At 46.7% G+C, this 19,792-nt stretch overlaps 1 protein-coding gene across 5 annotated transcripts in view; it reads left to right on the top strand.

Annotated features, from left to right (window-relative positions):
• The first annotated feature begins 6,028 nt into the window (after positions 1 to 6,028).
• Positions 6,029 to 19,792, top strand: part of CACNB1 (calcium voltage-gated channel auxiliary subunit beta 1) — a 45,895-nt gene continuing 32,131 nt past the window's right edge. The window contains exons 1-2 of one of the 5 annotated variants that reach the window (XM_081886266.1): positions 6,029 to 6,712; positions 12,773 to 12,859. In XM_081886266.1, the coding sequence (XP_081742392.1) occupies positions 6,626 to 6,712; positions 12,773 to 12,859 (174 nt within the window). In that variant the 5' untranslated portion in view covers positions 6,029 to 6,625. Of the gene's footprint in view, positions 6,713 to 6,804; positions 8,005 to 12,772; positions 12,860 to 19,792 lie in introns of those variants that run through there. The other 4 variants (XM_081886263.1, XM_081886267.1, XM_081886262.1 and 1 more) reach the window with 4 other exon arrangements.

Raw genomic sequence — 19,792 nt, 5'->3', positions numbered from 1 at the left:
CCCACCAGGATTGAAACTTCACGTTAAACGACAACCTGGAGGAAAATGTGAGAGTTAAGGAGGCTGGGGTAAGCGGTTTAAACAACAGGAACAACAAATTCTGTTTCCCCCCCCCATGGAGCTGAGAGTAGTATGGCCTAAAGCTCAACTGCGCCTGCGCGGATGTCTAGGCGTATGCTCGCGTGGGGAGGCGCTTCCGGGAGGGTTTTGCGCCTGAGCCAAGAGAGAGCGTTTTGCGCATGCCCGGAAAGATTATGCCATAGTTTTGCTGTGAAGTGCTTGCAGAAAAGAAACTAGTGGAGACTTTCTCTTCATACTGGAGATATTAAACTTGATTATTTCAGAGGCTTCGTCTTTCTCCCTCTGGGCCTGAGAGCCGCCCATAAATGAAAAAAATGGAGAAATCCACATTTTATTTTAAGTGTGTTTGAAAACAGCGTCCCACCCGCATGCTAAAACAGGACAGTACCAATACGGTCCACTTACTCTCTATTTGCAGGATGGGCTGCTGTGGCACAGAGAGGGGCTTAGGATAGCTTTGCAATGTAGCCTATTAACAGTGCAAATTATTTGGTGTGGGGTAGGGCTGATTTAGATTTCCAGCTAAAACTCACTTATGCAAAACAGCCTTTAATTTGCAGCTAGTGACTCCTGCAGACCCACTAAAAGCCTGAATTAGGAAAAGTAGAAAATCCTGTCCATTGCTGCAGCCTTTTGCTGGAGCCTGGCCAATCACACCTACGCGAAAACCCTGTTTCCCTGCAGACAGCCCTTACCTCCCTTTCGGGAGAGACGAAAAAAATGGCGCCCAACGCAAACCCGAAAGTTATTTCCCGTGTGCTGCTCTACATTTCTAAGTCTATGGCTAAATATTGCGCTGCGACTCTGATCGCACAAAACATGTCCGGACTTGTTTGAAAAGAGTGCGCCTGCGCGATGAGTGTAGCATGTTGCAATTTCTGATGTATTCGGTGAAATCATTGATATGTTTACTGGGGTTGTTTTCGTTGACTGACAGGGAGAAAGGGCGGCTGAAAGCAAATAAGGTTGTGGCTTGGGCGCATGTGATAAGCCATTGAAGCAGAACAGCAATATTAGATGTGCTCTGAAACACTCTCCCCTTTCCCTTTCTGACAACTGGTAAGGTTTCCCTAGCGCTGAATTAATTCTTACTCGGTGCTTTATCTTTTTATTTTGGTTGTTTTCATGGGGCATCTTAAAATACCAATTGTGGCATTTGAATGCTGAATAAATATATATAGTGATGTACTGCTTGAGTAGGACTAGGGCAGCCTTCACCACGTATTTTGACTTTAATTCCCATCAGGTTATGCTGGCTGTGGCTGGGTCTGATGGGAGTCCCTAATAGCTCATTTGGCCTTGAAACTCACTGGTGACCTGGGGTCAATGACTTACTCTCACTCTCAGCCTACCTTACCTCCCAGCCCATCCTTGTGTGGGTAAAAGTGGGGAGGGGTAGACAACTATGTATGCTATCTTAAACTCCATGCAGGTGTATAAAAACAACAAGGACAATAAAAAGCCAATTACAGAGACCTGGGAGACTAGGGTTCAAATCCCCACTCAGCCATGAAGCTCACTAGATGACCCTGGGCCAGTCACTGCCTCTCAGCCTCACCTGCCTCACAAGGGGGGTTGTGGGGATTCAGCGAGAGGAGGGGGATAACCAGGTATGCCACTTTGATCTCCCTGGAAGAAAAGGGTAGGCTATAAATGAAATAAATAGTTAAAGAAAGAAGGAAAGAGGCTTACCAATACATTACCATTGGATGTAAATAGTAGTGTTACTGTCTACATAGGAAGCCAGCTTCTACTGGAATCAGAGCACTGGTGCATTTTACGCATTATCGCCTACACTGACTGGAAGCAGCTTTCCAGGATTTTGGGCATTCCAGTTCCAGCCCTTATGTGGAGATGCCAGGGACTGAACCTGGGATGCAAAGCAGTTGCTCTGCCACTGAACTATGGCCCTTCCCAAAATATGTTTACTCAGAAGTAACCCCATTTGAAATGTTTCCTGGGAGATATGCCTAGAATTCCAGTGTTACTGAAAAATAAACTGATTGATAGCATATGATTGTTTAAAATAGTGTTATTATTTTTATTGTTGTTGTTGTTGTTGTTGTTAATATACCTACTCTTCACCTGATTACAAATTTTTAAAATTGAACATTAAATCTTCCTGTTCTGTATCCTATTTCCTTTGTCTCTATCCTGGTGATCCTTAACTGTACAGTCATACCTCGGGTTACAGATGCTTCAGGTTGCGCGTTTTCGGGTTGCACACCACGCCGAACCCAGAAGTACCAGAACGGGTTACTTCCAGGTTTCAGTGCTCATGCATGCGCAAAAGCGCCAAATTGCAACCCACACATGCGCAGACGCAGCACTGTGGGTTGCGAACATGCCTTCTGCATGGATCACGTTCGCAACCCGAGCGCCCACTGTACTGACCTCGAACATAACGGAAGTAATAGCTGAAATACATTTTTCAAACACCTTTCACCTTGATGCTTAGTAAAGCCCTTGCCGAAGCATGTTTATAAAACAGGCAATTGGCCACGAGTTAAGTGTGTGCACGGACAATAAGTTTTATTTTTATTGTAATGTGTTTCAACAATTTTATGTATTCTGAGCATCCAGGCTATGGCAAGCTCAGATAGTTAAAAATAAACCCTAGAACTTTGGTAACTGGACTGAAGTTTATTTGTGTTATTGAATGGTGGAGTGAAATTAAATGTGACAGTCGTTTTCTACTGATTTTGTTATTATTCACTGGGGAATTTATGTCAACTTCAAGTTTGACTCTTCCCACCCACCTTGTGAAAGGAGAACTGTGTGCCTTTTTATCCTTAAAGCTAACATTTTCAGTGTTCAATTTAAAGTGAAGAGAGTGTGATGAAGCATGTGGGGAAGGGCCATAGCTCAGTGGTACAGCATCTGCTTTGCATGCAAAAGGTCTCAGGCTCAGACTCTGGTGTACCCCAGGTAGGAATGGGAAAGGCAGGCTCCTGCCTGAAACCCTTCAGAGCCACAGACAATGCTGAATTAGATGGACCAACCATGATCCTTGCTGTTCTTAGGAAAAGTTGTGTAATCGCTGTCATGTTGCATGAAGAATCAGAAACTTAAACTTCAGACACTTCCAGACTACCTATGCATTCATATTTGTTCTCAGGGAGGTTCGATATTGCATCAACACAAGTATTGCCCACACTTTCCAGTACAATTTCCTGTCAAGTTCCTTATCGCGAACAATTTGATCTTTGTAGAGAACAGGTTTGTTGTGCAGGGCTTTCTCACTGTACAACCTGCATTCCCTGGTATGTGATTTAATCCAGGCTTCCTCAACCTCGGCCCTCCAGCTGTTTTAGGACTACAGTTCCCATCATCCATGACCACTGGTCCTGCTAGCTAGGGATCATGGGAGTTGTAGGCAAAAAACATCTGGAGGGCCAAGGTTGAGGAAGCCTGATTTAATCCCACCTGAAAATAGGGATAATCCAGAAGCACCTTTTGACTTTCTCTTGGCCTGGTGGAAGATGACCTGCCTCAGGATGAGAATCAGATGCCTGAGTGTTCTCTTGAGCATTGGTGTCCTTCCTTGTCAGTTTTAAAAGTAGTAAACATCAGGTAGGGTTGGTTTAAATCAAATAGCTGTTGCCAGAACATTCATAAACTTCAGAAGCCTCCTTTTCATTTCTACTCTCACTAGTGGTCAGTTTTGAGATGGATTATCCTGCTGTCTCCCTTAAGAATCCATGGTACCATTTTGCAGTAATTGCAACACTGTACCAAATTTGCCGATCAGAAGGTCGGCGGTTCAAATCCCCGCGACGGGGTGAGCTCCTGTTGCTCGGTCCCTGCTCCTGCCAACCTAGCAGTTCAAAAGCACATCAAAGTACAAGTAGATAAATAGGTACAGCTCCAGCAGGAAGGTAAATGGTGTTTCCATGCACTGCTCTGGTTCGCCAGAAGCGGCTTAGTCATGCTAGTCACATGACCCGGAAGCTGTACGCCGGCTCCCTCGGCCAATAAAGCGAGATGAGCGCCGCAACCCCAGAGTCGGTCACGACTGGACCTAATGGTCAGGGGTCCCCTTACCTTTTTTACCAAAGCCATTTTACTACAAAAGCCATACAGTGGTACCTTTTACTACAGTGGTACCTTTTACTACAAAAGGTACAGTGGTACCTTTTACTACAAAAGCCATACAGTGGTACCTCGGGTTAAATACTTAATTTGTTCTGGATGTCTGTTCTTAACCTGAAACTGTTCTTAACCTAAAGCACCACTTTAGCTAATGAGGCCTCCTGCTGCCGCCGGGCCGCACAATTTCTGTTCTCATCCTGAAGCAAAGTTCTTAACCTGAGGTAATATTTCTGGTAATATTTCTGTTCTCATCCTGAAGCAAAGTTCTTAACCCGAGGTAATATTTCTGGGTCAGCGGAATCTGAAGTGTATGTAACCTGAAGCGTATGTAACCCGAGGTACCAGTGTATGTAGCCTATGTCCTTGCACAACCCGGAATATGCTTCCCATGTGGGTTAAGCGTATTTACAGACTGCAACTCTTTCAAACTCCCCAGTTTCCTTCACACACCTGTCTTCCAACCTGAAACTCCCTCAGCAGTTTCTTTTGCTTTTTTTATCCTGCCTGTTTTTCCATTGCAACCCTTTCTTTGTTACTTGGTCCCTTGGGAGAGCATGGCTGCTGGTGAAGGAACCAACTAGAGACATGAAACATTGAGGGCAGCTGCAGCAAAACAGGCCACATCTCTTTCCTGCAGAAACCTGCTGCAGATGATTACAAAGTGAGAGCTGACACAGGCACACACGCATTTATATTCAATAGGGATGAGCTAACCTCCCAGGAGAGTGACTAGGAGATAAACCAGGAGATAAACATTTATTAGAGGAAGTTCAACACTAATTCATCCTCTTTCTGTGCCAGCAAGAGGGGCCATGTCAAGGATTCAAAAGCCAAAAAGAGGTAATCAAACTACTCAATGAATTCTAAGGCTTCCTGCTTGACTGCTGGTCCTGGAACTAAAGACTTGCACAGCATCTTTGCAAAGCTTCCAATATGTAGAAGCTAAGGTTTTGCAATGTTTTCCTAGCACAGAAATAAGCCAAGCTGTCTTGCAACATCTGCTTACAAAAATCTTTGTCCAGTACCTGAGGTGTAACTTATGCACTGGTAATGGCATGTTCAAAAGATCAGACACAAAGCTGACAAATGTTTAAAGGCACCTGTTGCAGAATGCTGAAATGTTGGAATATTTGAGATAGTCAAGAGAAAGTTCTCACACAGTGCATTGTTAAACTGTATGGACTTTTGCCCCTATAGGAGGCAGTGATCGCCACCAGTTTGGATGGCTTTAAAAGAGAAGTTGACAAAGTTGAGGATAAGGCTCTCAAGGCTACTACTGCCTAGGATGGCTATGTTCTACCTCCACTGTCAGAGGCAGTATGCCTCTGAACACCATTTGCTAGAGATCACAAGCAAAGGAGAGTGCTGTTGTGTTCAGGTCCTGTTTGTGTGATTCCTAAGCACATCTGGGTTAGAACAGTTAGAACAGAATGCTGAACTAGATGGGCCATTGGCCTGATCCAGCAAGCTCTCAATGTTCACTTGCAATGGCACAGAAAGATAATCCAATTTCATAGAATGGAGACAGATTGCCAATTCCTGCCCACCCCCACCAATAATTGAATTGAGAGAGTGACCCTAGCTTACCCATTCACCACTTGAGATTATGGGAAACAAGTGCTAGGAAGAGACCACCACCTGGAGGACAAGTGGGGTTCCCTAAGGGCAGAAGAAAGAAGGAACTGGTGGAAGGAAGAAACAGTGATGGTCACTGATGGAGGAACAACTGCTGGGGTGGGAGGAAGAAGAAACTCCTCTGGTACTGGAGGGTATGTCTTTTGGCTTTCCAAAATTTAAAGCTTGTGATATTGTGTTTCTTAGATCCGGCAACTGGGAGGGAAAAAATGGTCGTGTGCATCCACCCCCTGACTATTAAACAGAAGAGTGTGTCTTTGGGGCGGGGTGAATGCTAGGACTAGATAGAGAAAATAGCTGAATAGGCTGCATAGGTAGTCTGGAGCGGCGGCCGCAGCAACAGCAGCAGGTAGATCTCGATAGGATCTCGGTGCGCGGGGTGGGGGTGTGGCTGGCTGGCAGCCAGTGCCAAGCCGAGTCTCCATCTTCGCTCTCCCTCCCTCCCCGCCATCTGCTCGGCCGCACTTTGGCTCAGACCACACCCACCCGCTCCTTTCTTCCCCCGGGGGAGCGGGAGGCAGCAGCCAGCCAGCCAGCCCTCGCCAGTTGCCAGGAAGCCGTCCGTCGGCGATGCCCTCTGATTGGAACGCTGCGCTCATCCATCAGGGCGGCCGGCGGAGGGTGCCTGCTCGCTCCTCGCCGCGTCTCGGACCAGGAGGGGCCATGCCGAGGCTACGGGCTTAGCGGGTGGGGGTGGGTGGCGGCAGGAGGAGGAGGAAGAGGCTGGCTTTCTTGGCAGGCGAAAGGCGCGCCCAGCCACCTCCGGCTTCCACCATGAGTCCGGCGTGAGCGCAGCCGAGGGCGCACGGACATCTCCATGGTGCAGGACGGCGGCATGTCACGCACACCTTACAGCTCCAGCCAAGACATCCAGATGGAGGTCTTGGACAACCCGGGCCTCCAGGTGAGTAGCGGCGCAGCCTGATCCGTTGCCTTCTCCTTCCAGCCCTCTGGGCGGAGGACTCCTGGCGTTAGGGCGTGGGGAACTTGGGACGGGTGGAGATCTTTGCGCGGGGAGGAAATCGGAAGGAGGAGGAGAGGGAAGGAGACCAAATAGAGAACGTGAGACACCTTTAATCGTAAGCGACAGCCAGGGATCCTTCCCAGACATGGGCTGATCCACCCTCGGTCCTGGCTTTCACCCGTTTCTCAGCACCACCGCCCCGCGTGTTATTGAGGGGGATGGCGTCGTCGAGGCAGGGAGAGGGTAGCTTTTATGTTTTCCTAGATTCTGACTTTGATCCTGGACACACAGGCACCTGGGGGGGGGGGGGCGTTGAGCCAAAGGGAGAGAGATGTGAGTCATGGAGTTGGAGGGAGAGAATGGCATATTTGAAGGTGGCGATGGTTTTTTAGAAGCTTGCCTAGCTACATAGAGGCACACCAGGAATGTACCTTGCACAGCCCTTCTCCTCCCGCTTGGGATCAGTTATAGCCGCTCCCATGCCTCTTCCATTACGGGATCGGCTCCCAGACGCCAAGGGCACCCACTTGGTGGAAAAAATGCATTGCTTTTCATGCTGTCCCTGCCGTGCCTTTCCATGCAGGCAGATGAGATTAAACCAATGCACGTCCATCCATCCAAACACGCAAACATTTTGCAGAAAGCCAGACCAAAGGACCTTCTGGCTGTGGCCTGTGCGGGGTCTAGAAGGGGCTGCATCAAATGAAGAAAGGGATTGCACCAGATATGTTAAGCACCATAGCCCTTGAGATCTGTTCCTGTTTCAGATGAGGGACTAGTGGCTAAAGCAGCCTTCGCCGGCTTGGTACTCTCCAGATGTTTTGGACTACAACTTGGATGTAGTCCAAAACGTCTGAAGAACACCAACTTAGCAAAGGTTGGGTTAAAACATTGGGAGATGAAGACCACTTGTTCCTGCTCTCTGCCACTGACTTCCAGCCTCATCTCCCATGACTCAGATTCCTCTCATCTGGAAAAAGAGGAGTAATGGTGTGAGGTATTTGGGTGGCACACGCAGCAGCACATGGAGAAGGCGCTCATGGAATCTCCATGGGTTGGTTTGGGAGTATACCAATCTCTTGAGGAAACTTGGCACTAAACACACAAGACCACCCAGGGCTTCTCCCCCACCTCTGTATCTTCCAGCAGCTTCTACAGCCAATAGGACACTGGTGGATCTATCAACAAGTTTCAGAAGGGACTGCGGAGGTGGTATCAGTCTTCTCTATGGGGTAGGAAAATTCTAGGGTGAAGATAAGCCAACATCAATCTTGTATGGTCTAGCTATTTCTGTTTTATCTAGAATTCCTGTCGTCTGCTGCTGTGTGCTCAAATGTATATAGCAAAAATGCATACTCAGCCCTTTTTAACAGTTCAGGCATAGCAACACTGCACTAAGCGCTCTGGGTAGTGTGTCCTTGTTTATTTACTGTATTTTATTATAATGGCCCCCTAGGTGGGTTTGCAACATAAACTCACACAGAATAAGGGCTTGTTTTTACACTGCTGGGTTGATTGTAACCTCTGACTCAAACGTCCCTGTTCCATTATCTCAAAGTGCAAGATGGCTGTCTCGCTGCTTCTCTTGTTCATCATAGTTGTCATCTTTTGTACGCACTCTTCCTGAAGCACATAAGAAGCACCTCAGTGGCTGAGGCTGAGGTTTGCTCAGTTCATTATTCTCTCCAAGAATCCCAGCAAGCAGTAAGGAACCTGTAGCCCACCAGATGTTGTTGGACTTCCATCAGCACCAGCTAACCTGGTCTGTAGTCAGGGGTGATGGTTGCAGCCCAGCAATATCTGAAAGGCCATAGATTCCCCACTCCTGCTGCAAGTGTTCCACTGAAAACTGGCAGTGCTCCCCTAGCAAGTCCACCATTACCTGCTGCCCCACTCTTGTCCTAGGGGTAGAGGATTGGCCCAGGGAGACAAGGGTTAGTGTGAACCTGTGGTTCTGGTGGAGCATGTAAGGAGGTTGCCAAGACCTTGTTTGATTCATTTTAGGGAAGGGGTACTAATGTATTTGACTCTAGTGAGCAAATGTAGGTACTGGGAGACAACAACTCAGATTGGACAGCGGGTCAGTTTTAGATAATATGAGAGGCCAAATGTCCAGCCTCCCTCTCTCTTTGCAGGTTGGGTGGATGATAGCAGAATAAGTGGATCTCAGAGGCAGAATGTACTAAGCAAATGTACCTACCTGGTGCTGTTTGTGAGATCTAAGAAATGGGAAATTTTGGATTCTCATTCTTTCATTTTATATTTTTCCTAATTTTATTTAAGTATGCTTGCAAAAGAAAAAGAACAAAACATAGCTATCAAGTAAGCCACTGGTACATGTAGGGAGGTTGAAATATAAAACAGGTACAGGTACAACCAAGTACAGAAAAAGACAGCAGGATCCAGTGGTGGTGTTTTAAAGATTCCAGGTTCTAATGACTATTTATGTGCTTCAAGGGAGTGTGAGAAATACCAGCTTGAAAGAAGACCTCAGAGGAGATATACCCCAAGCTGAATGATGGATAAGAGAGTAGTAGCTCGATACCTTTGCCCTGTTTTGATGGGAGTATCAAGCAAAGGCTTCTGGTGACAGAACCCACTATAAGGCCACCTTAGCCAAAATTGTGCCCTCTAGATGCTGTTGAACGACAGCTCCTATCATCCCTGACCATGGGCCACGTTGGCTGGGGCTGATGGCAGCTGTGCTCCAAACAACACCTGAAGTTGGCCACCTCTACATTAGAGTACATGTTTGCTCCTATTGATGTGATGGTGAACTATGTGGTCCTTAAGTAGTTCGGTCTAGCTCAGTGCAGCAGCAATACCACCCCCACCACCTGAACCTTAAACATATAGCCTCCCAGCACCAGCAATTCCCCCATTTCATCTAAAACTCGCAGAGAGTAGTGCTCCACCCACTCTCTTGGTGTGTGGAATGTCATGAGTGAATCTACCCCTTTTCCTCCTTTTGTCCCTCTCTGTGGTCCCACCCCCACCCCCCCAGGTGGTGGATCCCGACTGCTCTCTGCAGCTATGAATGACGCACGTGCCTTAATTAGAACAAGCGGGGAGGAAAGGCCTAAAAATACCCAGCCCTCCGGTCTCTGCCTCCTTGCCTTGCCCTGCCTGGCCTTAGAACTACGAGAACCATGTCTGCGGGGGCCTGGTAACAACTGCCTTCTCCTCTGCCAGCTGTCCCTCTCCCTCTCCCTGAGACATACTTGGGAAGTGTCTGGTTCATTCTAGCCCGCCCCCCCCCCCACGCTCCCTCTCTCAACACACCCTAGAGAGAAGGGTCTGGATTTTTCTGGGGACTGTCCCTCTGCAAAAAAAAAAAAGGCATGGGGCGGAGCTGTGATTCTTAGAAGCAGGTGGAAGCATGAAGCCGGTACATTTATTTCCCCCCTCTCCAAAAAAGGAACCTAGTGAGGGGGAAACGCTGCCGTGACCAGCAGAGGGTGATGAACTGGGCAGGGAAGGAAACAGGACTGTGGGGAATATGGCAAGAGGCTGCCTGATACTTACACACCTGAGGATGCAGGAGAGAGATTCCTCCTCTCTTTCTGCTTTGAGTCCTACACTTACCGCCCTGCTCCTGTTCTTTTGCTGGCCTTCCCAAGTTATCTTCCTGCTCTCTCCCACTGAAAACTGCGCTTAGTTCTCTCCATCCTTTCCGGCCTCATATGTGGGGGAAATGTCCCACACGGCCTGCAATGTTATAGCAACATTTGCAACTGATCAGGGGCTTTCTCTAAATTCTCCAAGAATGTCTCATAATCATCTCGGCAGTTCGTACAACTGAGTAGGGAAGGCTGTGATCTCCTGGTGTTCCTTGGCTGGAGCTCCCATCATCCCTAACCATTGACCATGCTAACTGGGGCTGTTGGGAGATGGAGGCCACTACACTTGGAGGGCCCCAGGTTCCACAGCACTACAACAATCCTTGTATGGTCCAAAACAGGCTTCCGCAAACTCGGCCCTCCAGATGTTTTGAGACTACAGTTCCCATAATCCCTGACCACTGGTCCTGCTAGCTAGAGATCATGGGAGTTGTAGGCCAAAAACATCTGGAGGACCGAGGTTGAGGAAGCCTGGTCCAAAACAAAAAACAATTTAAAACATCTAAAACCATGTAAAATAGCCCCCCCCAGCTAATAATGTTAAGGTTGCCAGGGGCAGTGTCTTTAAGCCATAAAGTCCCTGCATTATGTTTCAGCCATCAATATTTTTGAGTTCTTGCTGAAAATTAAGCAGCTGCACCTCACCAGAGAGGGCATTCCACGAATGGGGAGCTGCCACCAAGAATGTTATGGGTCAGTGCCAACTGGGCAGCACCAACAGGCCCTCCCTTGCCTATCTGAGGGCCTGGTCTATAGAGCACTGATCTATTGCTTTCAAAAGCCTCCACCAACCTGGTACCATCCAGATGTTTTCGACTACAACTCCCATTACCCCCAGCCAACATGGCCATTCTTAGGCCAACTTCTGGCATCCTTAGCATTGGATCCGAGTTGCAGAGTCCTTGCGTCTGACGTGACCCATACACAGCTCATGAATTTGGCAGTGCTGTACTCAGTTGCCCCTCCCATTAAGTGGATATGAATATTCTGACATTCCTTTTTAACTCTTCTGTGCCTTTAGCAGGTTTGAGCACAAAACATATCCCAGCTGAGCTACTCCTTAGCAATGAATCAGTTGCATATATAACTCTGGGCACGTTTGTGTGGAGTTATGGAGTGGCGATTCTAATCTGCGTTAGTGAAATGCGGGTATAGAATCAGCGTCTCCTAAGTTACCGCAGACTAAAAGGAAGGTCATCTTTTGCATGTACCCTTGCGTGCGGAGTTCCTTTCCTTTTGCAGCTTTGCAGCAGTTTTTGATTGTTTTGATCCAGGGCCTTGTGTGAGGTGTGGCTTCCCGTTATGCTTGCTAATATGCTTTGCAAGGTAATTAGTGTTTGGATAGCCTTCCACTACCATCTCCCTGTGCTCTGATAATTGGTGTCTGGCCTATGATGCTGTGGGTGGGCGGCAAGACCATCCAGGACTCTGAAGAGCAGATGGATGTGTCAGATGGTTTTATGGCCGTGCCATGCAGGGTTGAGTGGTGTGTGTGTGTGTGAGAGAGAGAGAGGGGGGGGGCTGTTTTTACCATCTCCTCACAGGCACCCACACTCTGATTAGGTTTAGGCACAAGGATATATGAGAGAAAATGAGTATGTGTGGGAGAGAAGTAGCAAATAAAAACATAATGATATACATAAATGGAACAGAGTCTGAAAACCCTACTCAGTCTTGTTTTGACAACTGCCAAGGCCTGGTACTCAGGTAAATGTAATTGCCTCCTTATGCATATTGGAGAAGATCCTCTCTGATTACTGTGGCTGATGACCAGCTGCCCCTGTGTGAGGGTGGAGAGGATTCTGATTTCAGTATCAAAACAATTACAGCTCATCATGATTTAAAATCATTTTGGTCCATGCTGGGTCAGTCCTGTGATGTGTGGATTTATTGGCTAACCCCATCCGCCCCCACTCTCCCTTTACCTTCGTCAGACACTATTCTCTATATGCCCATCTTACGTAGATATAAACTCTCCAAGCAGGAAGCTGTGCCTGTTGTTTTCAGCACATAGCAGACTTCTGGTACTGAATGTATTTTACCTATTTGTTGTCCAGTGTTTTTGCCTTCCTTGAGAAGATGAAGATACTGTTTCGCTCAGGTCTGGTAAACCTCTGGCCCTCCAGATGTTGTTGTGCTACAGCACCCATCATCCCTGTTCATTGACCATGCTAGTTGGGGCCAATGGGAGTTGGGGTCCAACAATATGGTACTGGGGGAGCAAGCCAAGGAGAACAATGCAAAACTAGGTTTATTTTTTGTTTTGTTTCGTAGCTTTGGTTTAGCAGTGAGTTGCATACACTTACCTAGGTCTGCGCTCGTATTTATTCCTACCACCTTTGCACACTCTCTGATCTTTGCATGCTCTTTAACCTCCTAGGGGAAATATAGCAAAAGGAAGAATCGCTTCAAACGCTCCGACGGCAGCACCTCATCTGACACGACTTCAAACAGTTTCGTCAGGCAGGTAAGCTCAAGCAGAGGGAGGGGGTGGGAATCGAAGGGCTGCAAGGGCGAAACGTGAAGTTTATAACTGAGGGAATTCACATCTCTCACGTGCTGTTTGCTGCTTATTAGTACATGGCGTTTGAAAGAACAGCACACATTAATTTCAATGTGCCCCGCTGTGATTTCTCTGACTTTGAGAATCTCCCTCCAGTGGGCAGCGTTTTCATTGCACGTTTGCTATTTCTCCCACCTGCTGCAAAGGCGTAACTCAAGGATGAGAAACTGAACGGGGAGTTTGGAGAGAACTTTCAGGATTATGGGGATGGGAGTCAGGGGTGAAGAGATTCCTTCCCAAGCACATGCTTAGTCACTTTCCACAGCTCACAAGCTCTTTCTCTCTTTCCCCTTGCTACACCTCCCTGCTTCCCTTGCCTTCCTGTTTCTCGTCCATTGCCAAAGGAAATGCTAATACGACCAGTGGATTGGCACAAGATTTCATGCAATTATTAAAAAGCCAGATTACATCATTTGACAAAGTTTATTCTGAACACTTACTTTTAAATGTCACTGATGCAGAATTAGGAATTCTCTCGAACTCTCTGGGCACCTTCCTCCTCTCAAAATATTTTGCTCTGGGCAATGAGGAATGTATTTCCATTTGTGGGTGGCAGCAAATCCATTTATTTCCCCATGTACAATAACCAGTTAAATAGGAAGAAGCAGTGCTATTTTTCAGGGGATACTCAAGTGTATGCAGTACTGACACCTCTTCTGTTGTTGTTAAAAAGTGTGGCACTTATTGTAACAACTTCATGGTGAGTACTGGCACCTATTTTTCTAGAAAAAAAGGCACTGGGAAGAACTATGCCTAAGAATGCAAACTGTGCTCTCTGACATAGATGCCATAGATCCACTTGGTCCCCCACCCCCAAGGGCTCTGTGAACAAGGCAGCATTCGGCTACTCAGGCGGACTACAATCCTACACCCACTTACCCGGGAGTAACTCCCACTGAACTCAGTGGGTCCGACTTCTGAGTAAACTGCTTTGTTAAAAAGCTGCAGCTGCAGCGTATGGAGGATCTAAATGCTTACAAAAGCCAAGGCAGCAAAGAGAGCAGTCTGCGTAGAGGTGATGAGAAAGAAATGACTAGGGGCTAAGATTCTAGAAATCAGTCCGTGCCTGTTATACAGTAAACCTGGGGTCAGCAACCTTTTTCAGCAGGGGCCAGTCCACCATCCCTCAGACCATGTGGTGGGCCAGACTATATTTTGGGGGCGGGGGGGGGGAATGAACGAATTTCTAGGCCCCACAAATAACCCAAAGATGCATTTTAAATAAAAGGACACATTCTACTCATGTAAAAACACGCTGATTCCCGGACCGTCTGTGGACTGGATTGAGAAGGCGATTGGGCCGCATCCGGCCCCTGGGCCTTAGGTTGCCTACCCCTGCAGTCAACTAACAAAGGGGATGACACTGATATCTGATGGTTCCTTGTGCCTTTTTACCCCACATAGGAAAGTTTTCAGAAGGGGAGTCTGAGATCAAAGACAGGCCATTTCCTTTCATCCTTCAGCTTAGCTCCCACCTTGGCTGTTGTTGCTTTAACTCAGGGATGGGGAACCTCAGACCCAAAGGTCCTATCTCTGTCTGGCCCTTGGGACCACACCTCCTCTCCCTAGGCCACACCCCTCACCAGTTTTGGTGGATGGAGGAGACAGAGAGGTGTCTGAATGTGTGTAGAAACCAGCCTGCTGTACAAAGGTAAATTTTGCACCCGTTGCTCTGCCCACCTTTGGCTGTGGATCCCCAATTGGCATGTGGCCCCCAGAAGGTAATGCGGCCCTCAGGCTGAAAGAGATTCTCCCCCCCCCCCCGCTGCAGCTCATCACTGTTAAGCAGTGTTTTGTTTCATTGCAATTTATGATTACACAAAGGGATTATTAGTAAGGTATAAGCCCATCTGCGAGAGTCTAAGGTTCTGTTCCCTTCCAACTATTACTTGCTGGATGTCCTGTGTTTTCATAGCTGGCTTCCTGGCCCCCAAATTTGACACCTGGGTGAAAGGTGCCAGGAACTGCACCTCTCCAACCCACCCAATGTGTTGGTTTTCATTTCGACCACTCTTGCAGTTTCTTGCCTCTGCAAATTGAGGACAAACAGAAACCTTTTTGTCCCTCACGTAGGGAAGCAGTGAGGTTGCCATAGCAATCCCCCATCTGGTTGAGTGTCTGGAACTGAGTGAGGAAGAAACTCAGCCCTTGTGTAGTAGATTTGTAAGAAAGAGGGTACAAAGTAAGTGCGAGAAACCTTGTTTCCTCTGATGGGGAGGAACATTGCATCAGATCAGAATCCATGGTATTCTACTTAAAAGGCAACAGGCGTCTGAGGTGAGATATGTACATTTCCATCCCCTTGCCAGGTGGAATCACTACTCTGTGCTCTCTGTCTATGCTAGAAAGAAACAGTCTTTGTCTCAATCTTTTCTATGGTTGCTGTCTGGTAACTTTATCTGTACCAGGGTTGTAGTGCGCTGTTGTCCCATGAGTTCATACTTAAGTTCTTCAATTGCATTTTAAAGTTGCTACACTCCTTTTGCTTTTCAGGACTAGCTATGAACTTTAGCCAAGGCTACAGCTGTTTGTCCTCAACATCACATGGTCACACAATTTTCAAATTCTGTACAACTCTTGACAAATTCAAGTTTTTTTTAAAGTATTCTAATTAACCAAACCTGCATGTTTTGTATTGCATGACTTATTCTGCCTTGAAGACCCAAGTTGTTGTTTTCTAATGCATCTTTTTGGATGAGCAGTGGCAGAATGGAGGGAGGGAATAGAGTTTGATGACAGAAGCACTTCAGGGGCAGGAACTAGTGGGGGCAGTAGCTACATTCCATTCGTAGGGCTCCCCACATCCTAAAGTCTTTGGCCAGGTTAACATCAGAAAACATTTCCAAATCTTGAAAACAACACTTCCATCACTCTAGTCCTGGCCACCAAATGTGACCTAATTCCTATTGTTTCAGGAAACAACTCAGGCTCAAGTTTTGGTGAGTCTCCCCTCTGGCTTTGCAGATGTCACCATGCCCTGCCCATTTATTTATTTTTTCCTTTTCATATTTTGACAACAGTTACAAGGACTGGAAATCTTCTTTAAAAAGATTTCCACAATAGGTTGTTGCTGAGGAAAGCTCATTCTGCAGCTCAGAAGTAAATCCTATTGAATTCATTGGGCCTTGGCAAGTGAAGTTCTGATTGCAACCAAAGTCTCACTGGTGCCTCTAGAAACTAAGTTAAAAGAATTAATTCGTTGAAATTGGAGTGTTAATACAATAATATGGATGCATGGTTAAATTTGCCTGTTGCATATTACTGAGGTTCTGCTTAAATAGAAAAATTAAAGACTAAAAAAGCAAAAAAAACAACAACCCCAAAACAATCTATGAAGGCCCTGTTGCTTCAGCATCATCATGACCAAGTTGTGTCTTGTGTGGACTGATAGTCTGCCCCCTTTATAACACATCCTTCTCTGTCCTAGGCCCTGTGGTTCCCTCACCCGCACCCATTTTCTAATGTGTGAATAGAAAGAATCGGGGAATCGAAGGAGAGCTGCTGGGAGAGGAGGGAGGGATGGGGAATCTGTGACCTGAACTTGTGTTGCCATAGTGATGACGTAGGAGGCCGTTGCTATGGTGGAGATTCCTTGAGCAGGCCTCCGGCAGAGCACCAGAGCACTTTTTTAAAAGCGCTTGCACGCTGAGCGTTCCCTCCATCCACAGTCGAGGCCCTTTTGTGGTTCTCAATGCTGCTGCAGGGTCTGAAGAGGGAAGGAGGAACAAATCACAGCTAAAGGTTTATTTCTGAGACTCTGTAAGGACGCCGTCTGAGAGGAAAATTGGGACAAGGGGAAAGGCAGGGGCACCTGCTGGTTGGGAGGGGAATTAAAAACACGGGGCTCCAAACAACAGCAAAAAATAACAACACTCCAAATGTCCGTTATCTCCTCACGCCCTTCCTCTTCTGCCTTCTGGATATGAGTTTCACACCTTTGCCCAGAAGAGGGCAGTGTATGACTTCTGATGCCCATAGCCAAGAAGACAAATTGACAAGCCACATCCCAAATTATGAAGGTGAGGGGCTGCCCCGCTCTCTCTTCTCCTTTTTCTCCTGATATCTTGTTACTCTGAGGCTGAGGAAAAGATGGCTAGGAGAATGAGGTGTAGAAACAGTGGCTGTGTGCACACTATAAAATACTTCTGGTGCACATACAAAGCCTTTCCCTGCCAAGAATTCTGGGCACTGCAGTTTACCCCTCGCAGAGTTACAATTCCCAGGAACACTTAGGAAATTATGGTGTCCATAATTCTTTGCAAGGAAAGAATGTGCTCTAAATATATACAGTGGTACCTCTAGTTAAGATTTTAATTTATTCCAGAGGTCCGTTCTTAACCTGAAACGGTTCTTAACCTGAGGTACCACTTTAGCTAATGGGGCCTCCCGCTGCCGTCGCCGCGCAATTTCAGTTCTCATCCTGAGGTAAAGTTCTTAACCTGAGGTACTATTTCTGGGTAAGCAGAGTCTGTAACATGAAGCGTCTGTAACCCGAGGTACCACTGTAGTCTGTACACAGCCAGTGTTATGATCTTGAAGCAAGAGAGTTGATACGATTACCTAACACTAAGGATTGTTGGTTTTACATAGAATCATGGAATCATAGAGTTGGAAGGGACCATGAGGCTCATCTAGTCCAACCCCCTGCAATGCAGGAATCTTTCGTCCAGCTTGGGGCTTGAACCCAGGACACTGAGATTAAGAGTCTCATGTGCTACCAACTGTAGGAAACTTAAGTTAAAACCCCACCCCACTCCATGAATGTGGCTTTGGGCAAGTCTTATCTCTCAGTCTTATGTTCTTACTTAGTTTTTAATTTTAATGTTTTTTATTAATATATTTATATTTAGTATTCTTTTGGGTGACTTACAGGCCACTTGGTGCACTGGCATGCGGTGAGGGCTCTGGTGAGGCTAGTATGCTGCTCTGAGCTCTGAGATCTGAATGCAAGCATTATGTGTACATTTGAAAGTGATAAAATAAATCCTTACGCAACCATTTCCCAGGAAGGGCAAGGAATTGGAGCTTTTAAGTATGCTAGATGTTGGAAGAATCTTTATGACGGGGGGAAAGAGATGCAGAAGATGCAGCTAGGAAAGCCTTGTTCATTCTTTAGTATTCAAGTGAAGCCCCAGCAGGGTTATTGAATCAAGGTGGAAAATTAAGGCTGCCAGAGAAGGAATTGACCTTGAATTGGGGAGAAACAAACAAGTGCTTCTTCATGGCAGATAAAAGCAGTTACATGCACTGTTTATTTTTGTGTCTGCAGAATTCTAAAATCTACGGTAAATTGATTTTAGAATTCTCTAAAATCCAACTTCTGTCGGAATTCTAGAAGCCTACTTATCTTGGGTTTCAAACAGGTTTCTGGCCCTCATGGTGGCAGAAGTGTGCTTGAAACCCTGTAGGTAGTGGCCACCATCAAGAGTACCACAAAAGCGGCAGGAGAACTTGCATCCAAGAAGAAAAACCTAGCTGGGGTTAGGCTGACAAATGGGGACCCCATTTGGGCTTTGCATGATAAATAGGATTTCTGCTACCCCTCTCCCCACCCCTTACATACACAACCTGCATCCTCCATCAACATGATATTTTCCACCCCCAGTAAAGCAGATCAGACTGTTTATGAAGACTGTATTTGTTAGAAATGTTTATGGCTATAATATTTAGATAGATTTGCTGTGTGTTACAGAGCTGCTCAGGAATGGCCCAACTATGGAGACAAACTAGGCAACTGCCTGATTGCCAAAGTTCTAGGTACATCTGCCTTGGTTACATTCAAATATCACAGTAAACGATGGCTTACCACATTGGGAACAAGCTTGAGCGTCCTGTGCTCCATGTTCTCTTCTCTCAGGAGAGAAAACACGCAAGAGCTTTCACTTCAGTTTGTGGCTAACCACAGTTTAGTGTTACATCCAAACACTTCAGTGTAGCTAATCTTAACTATGGTTAGTTGCAACATGTAAGCCTCATAATTAGCAGTAATTAGCAGGCAAGGGGTGACATAGCTGGGTTCCTGAGCATCACAAGGGTGCCACGGAAAGAATGTAGTTGATCAAGGGAGCCGTGGAGACTCAAAAAGGTTGAAAACCTCTGTCCTAGGGCATCAAAAACCTTTGGGCCAGTCCTGGAACTAAAGTTCTGTCCTGCACAACCCCCACCCACACTCCCTTGTCAGTAAGTACCAATTGCCTTGTATTTACGTAGTAGCCTATTAAGCACACCATTTGTTACACACCCGCTTTGTACCCCTCCTCCCGAACACGGACTTCAGAAGAAAGCATGCAAGCTAAATGGCTTCATTCAAAATAAGAATAATCGGCATGCATTTCATTGACTTGCACAATTAGATTTGTGCAGAATCTGAAGCATCCTTGGCGTTACTTGGAAAGCAGTGTCCCCGTATGAACCTGAGCTTAGCAGATAAGCTCTTGATGTGCACCTACACAGCGAGTTACTGACTACAGAGGTGGTGGTGGTGGGGAATCTGGAGCCTCCTGATAAAATTGAAACTGATACTTTTAAAATGAGTTGGGTCCCCTCTTCCCCGCCGTCAAGTCAGGTCTGTTGGGAGAGCTGGGTTTACAAAGCAGAACAAGCTACACGATAGCGTCTTTTCCATCCTAACCCCTAATATCCCATACTGCAGAGGCTCCCCTTAAAATGCCCGGCTCTTCTCAAGGTGTTGCTCTTTCTGACTTTCTAACATCCCCCCGCCAACCCAGAGAATTGGCTCCAATACAGGAGTCAACCAGAATGACTCCTGGCATAGCCTTGTGCCCCCACCCCCACTGCTGGGATGTTCAGTCCCTGGGCTAAATATACCCCAGCAGT

Source organism: Podarcis melisellensis (genome assembly GCF_964234715.1).
Source record: "Podarcis melisellensis genome assembly, chromosome: 13".
NCBI classification, from domain to species: Eukaryota; Metazoa; Chordata; class Lepidosauria; order Squamata; family Lacertidae; genus Podarcis; species Podarcis melisellensis.
The sequence above is the reverse complement of the archived record's forward strand: the minus strand, read 5'-3'. Positions and strand labels throughout refer to the sequence as shown.